This window comes from Rhagoletis zephyria, unplaced genomic scaffold (assembly GCF_001687245.7).
Source record: "Rhagoletis zephyria isolate East Lansing unplaced genomic scaffold, Rhagoletis_zephyria_1.1 Rzeph_scaffold_02252, whole genome shotgun sequence".
Classification (NCBI taxonomy): domain Eukaryota; kingdom Metazoa; phylum Arthropoda; class Insecta; order Diptera; family Tephritidae; genus Rhagoletis; species Rhagoletis zephyria.
The window spans coordinates 2,597-8,702 of NW_016159336.1; the positions used below are offsets into that span (position 1 = coordinate 2,597).

Below are 6,106 nucleotides of genomic sequence, written 5' to 3' on the forward strand. Positions count from 1 at the left end.
AAAATCTTTCCAGGAACGAAGAGATCCATTTCTATTGAATGATGAGGAGTTTCGTATGAGATATCGCTTCTCTAAAGGTGGAGTGGACAAAATTATAAATTTGGTGAAATCTGATATTTCATTTGATGAATGAAATTAAATGAAGAGGCTTTGGAACTTCGCTTAAACTACAAGTTCTCGTGGCTTTACGATATTGGGGCCGCAGAAAAGTAAGATTTTAAATTGCAAATGTTTTCACTTAATATTATAATATTTTATAATACAGGTTCAGGGTGATGCAGGTGAGCTCCATGGTCTAAGTCAGGCTACTGTATCCCGCATCTGTGTTAGGGTGGCAACCGCTCTCGCTAAGCATGCGGATAATATTATAAAAATGCCGTAAACTTTAGCAAAGGAGCAATCGCTGATGAGAAGTTTTAAGGCTGTGAAACACATTCAAATTAAAAAAGTGGGCGGAGATATATCCCAATACTACATAAATCGAAAAGGATATTATTCATTAAATGTCCGAGTAATTTTGATTACAATTTGACTATAGAAACAAATAAAGAGAAATTGTATAGGCAGTATGTGATGAAAATCTAAAAATACGCAATATTGTTGCAAGGTGGAGAGGTAGTACTCGCGATTGTCGCATATTTGACGAGTCATCCTTGAAAGCGAATTTCGAGGAAGCAAATTTTAAAGGGCGATTGCTTGGCGATTCAGGGTATAAGCTCACACCATATCTATCTTAGGCCGCAGAATGAAAAAGAAGAGATACAATATTGCGCATATCGGGACAAGGATTGCAATAGAAAGATGTTTTGGCGTTTGGAAGCAAAGATTTCGTTGCTTACTAGATGGCGGGCCTGTTCGAGGCACGTAATAAAAGCGGCATTACTGCCGTATTGATGAAAAATGGCGACATTGTTGCAACAGCCCAACTGATAATACATTGCTAGAAATTCACACAGAACGCGATACTTTAATAATTCGCGCAACACTGCGGTTGTGATTACAACTCGAACAAGCCCGGCAAGACTGTTTCCCTGCAAAATGCAAAAACACTTATCATCGCACTTGCAGTCCTACATAATTTTGCAATCGTTGAAAACGAAAACACGGAAGAATTTGTTAACAATACATGTATGTATTACAAATAACAAAACTTTGAAAATAGAGGACATGTTGTTTATTGGAAAACGCAAACAAAAAATCAACATCCATGTCGTGGATGCTCTATCTTTTGGTCGTATTACCCACTTTGAATTTCAACCGGAAGTAGATTTAATTGACCGGAAGTCTTTTTTTAATGGGATATATGTACAGGTTTTTACCAACTAACGGGGTGGATGGGTGGTCTAGGACATCCTGTATATTTTTGTGAAACATACATACATATGTTTCAGCACCATGCAATAATTCTATACTAACACCCGACCGTTCACTTGATGAAATTCCCGATGGAAATCCAGCAAGCCAGAGACGAGCAAATATTATACTTAATATGTTTATTGACAGCAATTTTTAAATTTCAAACAATACGCCATATAATTAATTAAAAATAACATATCGCCAAGAAATATTAACTGTTTTTTAATTTATTTTAACTTTGCCTCTTTTCATAAAATTCGCATTGCTTTTTAGAATTTCATATCCCAAGTCCAAATTCCTTTGCTTCTTCCTTTCAGTTTCCATTTTCATTACATGCCACTTTTTCGTACACTTTAAGTTGCAATCCAAAATCATTTTTGTTGCTTCTACACCTGAAGGATTCTGAAAAGTTTTATTTACATACAATTTACTTCTGTGACTATAAGAATTAGCAGCTTAACTCGAAAGGTAGATGTATTGTAGAACGATTTCCCGTCATGCCTTTTCAAATTTCGGTTGTCTGTTTTGCATCGGCGTTGTGCCATCGTCACTGTCATGAAGATTCGTTTGACAATACATCCGGGTAGGAAACCATGCCGGAATAACCACCAAGCTAAGAGATAATCGACTTTGCCTCCGCCAAACACCGGACCTATATCAACTTTTCTAAAGCTGATTGGAAAGGTTACGCGGAGTTTACCGAAAACACCTTCACAGCGCTCCCCACACCAACCGACGTCCATCTCGGTGAACGTAAGTTCCGCAGGGCTGTCACTGCTGCTGCAGCTCGCTTCATACCGGCAGGATGTATATCGGACCCACGTCCAAACTTCCCTGCCGAAGCGGCTGTTCTAGCCGATGAGCGTGATAGCCTTCGTCAGGCCGATCCCGGAGATCCCCGTATCAGGGATCTCAACGCGGAGATTCGGCAACTAGTAAACGTACATAAGCGGAAGAAGTGGGAGGAGCATCTGAAGACTTGTAATTTCACCTCTGGTGTGAGCAAGCTTTGGTCAACCGTGAGGTCATTGTCTAATCCGACGAAGCACGACGACAGAGTCGAAATTTCCTTCGGCGACCATGCTTCGTCGGACCCGGAGCGATGCGCGAGCTATTTTAGCCGGCAGTTCATACTGCATCCTCCGGTGGACAAAGCCAAGCGTCGAGTGACCAGAAGGCTGCACAAACTGCCAACAAATTGTGCCCCCCTTGCTTTCACTTGCGGTGAAGTTCAGGTGGCCATCGGGAAGGCGAAAGCCTCCAAAGCCATGGGTCCCGACGGAATATGCATGCTGATGCTGAAAAATTTGGGTCCTGCGGGGGTAGCGTACCTAACGGAGGTCCTCAACTTGTCAATGGCCACTCTCATCATCCCAGACATCTGGAAGGTGGGGAGAGTGGTCCCACTGCTCAAACCGGGGAAACCTGCCAACAAAGGAGATTCTTATCGTCCGATAACACTCCTTTCCCCGGTAGCGAAGACACTCGAGGCCTTGCTACTCCCGTACTTCACAAACCACCTGACCCCAGCGAAGCATCAGCATGGTTTCCGTAAAGTGCACAGTACAACAACAGCACTTAACGCCATAAACACTCAGATAACTCGTGGCCTTAACCGAAACCGTCCCTGTGAGAGAACGATTCTAGTAGCGTTGGACTTGTCAAAGGCGTTTGACACCGTCTGCCATTCCACGCTACTAGAAGATATAGAGGCCTCCTCTCTCCGCCGCAGATTTTGACAATATTTACCTGCTGTATTTTGTCCGAATCAAATGAATTGAAGTTGACAACAAACTCATTTGGCTGCCAAACGGAGATGTCTTCGTTTGATAATGGTTCAGCAACAGTCTGATTTCAATTGGATCACAGTTCGCTTAGTTGCACATATCTCACTGAAGCTGCAAGACAAAATGTTGAGCAAAGGATATTTCCCAATGTAAAGAAATACGTATGAACATGAATATTAAGTTGTACGTACCTCTCTTGTAAGTCTCTCCAGGCCTCTTGTTTCGCCTTATTTGAGTTTGTATCCGTGTTCTTATTTTCAATAATGTTCACCCGTTCACGAACTAATTCTTGAAGCAAAGCCTTAAAAATTATATTAAACACAATGAATTATATTTTATATCCACACAATTAGGCATACCTTATCTTACGTAGTCCAATTATCCCCCCTGTTCCGTTTCTTTTGCTCCATTGCTAATATAACTAAAGCGCTTAGTTAAATTATATTTCCAACAAATGAATGTTTATATTATTTTTTTCAACTGACTGAAAGGGTCTTGACATTTTTCTAGCCAAACCTGCCGTATTTATTTCGAGTTTTGACACCAAACGCTTTACAAATATTTGTAGTTACAAAACTCTTATAAAATATTTATGAATAGTGCTTACTTTACACTTTTATAAAAATGAAATGTGCCTTTACTATTATACGTTTATAAAGCATTTTAAGTTTTTTTTTTAAGAATTAGGCTGTTAAAGTAAAAATCCAAAATTTCCTTTTTGATTGTTTATGATGCATTTCATCTTATTATAAGCCCCCACAACATTTTAAGAAATAACAAATTTTAGTCAGTTACGGATTTTTGCGTCTCAGCGACTATATGAGTTAGGGCCTTTCTATATTAAGGTAACGATATATAGATATACAATTAAGGCTTAGTTAATAAAAATTAGATTTTGTTAGTAAAATTAAGAAAAAAATATATATGGCGAATTCTTTCTGAACGTTAAATACACTTAGGTCTCCTTTTATGCGGTTTTTTCAAACCATTTCTTCCCTGTAGCGATTTTGCCTTTTTGAGTTTTTATTACTTTTTTTCAGTTTGTAAGAGACAATGCTTCTGATAAATAATTTGTCTTTGTATTCTTACATAATTCATGCATTTGCTGTGGTATTTTTTTTTTGTTTTTGGTTAAAATACAGATATAATTTTATTTATTTGATTAATGCTCAGTTTTACATGGAATAATAAGTGTTGAAGTGAAGAAATAAATAGTTTTTTGGTCAATATTGCCTCAATGGATTTTTTTATGGAGTTTTTAGATCTTTTTACATGGAGTATCTGAATTCATGCGGTTTTTGAAAATGCTGGAGCGCATGCCTTGTTTGTGTATGAAAGTAAGGAACTTTTTTATGCGGCTTTCTGAGGAACTCATGTACCGCATAAAAAAAAGACCTAAGTGTATTTAAAATTCCTGAAAGAAACAAGCTTTCCAATGCGGAGTGGGATTAAAAAAATCTGCAGATGATCTTACGTTACTTTGCCACTTGGCGTTGGAAAGCTTTGGTTTTTAAGGAATTTTACAATTTTTAAAAGTTTTGAGTTAAAAGAAAAATAGCGAGGGGGTAACTTTCAGAAAGAATACGCCACATATAAACTTAAATATTTCCGTTTCCATTGTTTCCGTTTTCAGTATTTTTCGCAATTTTTTCACTTTCAGTTCAATCGCTCCACAAAGGAAAAAGGGAGGTTGAGTTTGACTTTTTTGCAACTTTTTTTAACAACTAATTAACTAAAAACTATAAGCCTCTCGAGTGGGCCTTCAGATTTAAAATCCGGGGACCCCCTCTACTTTCCCTCATCTCCCTTTTTTTGAAAGCCTGGTCTATTATTGGAAAATTTTCCTTTATTTTAGTATGCAATTTTTTTACAGGGGAACTTAAGGCGCAGGTGGATCTGAATCTGAATTTTGACGGAATGCTTCGCTAGATCCGTCGTTCTGACCCGATGACAGCTGTGTTGCAAACGACTGGAAAAGTTGTAACATACCATTGGGGATCACGGGCGAGGTATTTGCATCGCTATTGGTGCCTGGAATCCCAGCAAACAGTTGCGAAACAGCATTCATCACAACTGGATTTTGAGACAAAATTTGCAATTGCTCCAAATCAATGTCAGCGCTATTGAAAATATTTCGAATGGCTGGAGTTGATAACATGGTATTAATTCCCTCCGTTATTTGTGGTATAGAATTACGAGCTTGAGCTGCATCACGAGCAACTTCTAAATTATTCCGGTAATCTTGATTATCAGGTTCCAATTCTATTGCCTTTTCGTATGCTTGTTGTGCTTCATTGTACATTTTTAAATTAGAATATGCAATACCAAGCCTTCCATATGCTTTACTATAAGTTGGTTTGTACAATATAGCTGTTTTGCAGTCAGTAACAGCATTCTCATTATAATTCAATCGAATATAAGCCGCTGCTCGATTACAGTAATATATAGGATTTTTGGGATCAAAAGAAATTGCGCTATTATATTTAAGTAGAGCTTCATTATACTTTCCATCTTTCATGAGGCGATTGCCTTCGTTTTTGAGTTCTTCAGCAATTTGTGTAACCTTTGGACTTCGTTCAATGTATAATGATTGAAATACTTCAAATATATGTAAGTTTTTATGCGAGTTTTCAACACTTTCACCAAGAAAATCTGCTTCCATACACGTTTCTTCTCCGATGTCAAAAGCTGTTTGAAGACATTGAATAGCAACATCGAGGCTCTCTTTACAGTCTTCTGACATATTCAGGGATGTAACAGGCCTTTTCAAAAAAGTTAGGATTGATCGTACAAATTCTTTCTGAACCTCGTCACCCATTTTGGAAGGGCGTAGATAAATAACTTGCTATAATTTGTATGTCCTAGTAGCGATGAAACGACACAAGAAATTGCAAGTAATTACTCGATACCACAATATAACCAGTAAACAACCTTCGGTGAATTTGGCGACTGCCTTCCTCGGG

At 38.2% G+C, this 6,106-nt stretch overlaps 1 protein-coding gene and 1 long non-coding RNA gene across 2 annotated transcripts; both read right to left on the bottom strand.

Moving 5' to 3' along the window:
- Positions 1–1,542: 1,542 nt before the first annotated feature.
- Positions 1,543–4,167, bottom strand: LOC108366389 (uncharacterized). The gene is made up of 4 exons (XR_001848077.1): positions 3,503–4,167; positions 3,335–3,444; positions 3,106–3,254; positions 1,543–1,758 (listed from the first exon to the last, which is right to left on the bottom strand). It is a non-coding gene; the product is annotated as an uncharacterized LOC108366389 (long non-coding RNA).
- An 802-nt stretch (positions 4,168–4,969) lies between these two features.
- On the bottom strand, positions 4,970–6,106 carry Sgt (small glutamine-rich tetratricopeptide containing protein). The gene has a single exon (XM_017620787.1). It carries the CDS (start codon positions 5,959–5,961, stop codon positions 5,023–5,025), a length of 939 nt encoding a protein of 312 aa, XP_017476276.1. The 5' UTR covers positions 5,962–6,106; the 3' UTR covers positions 4,970–5,022.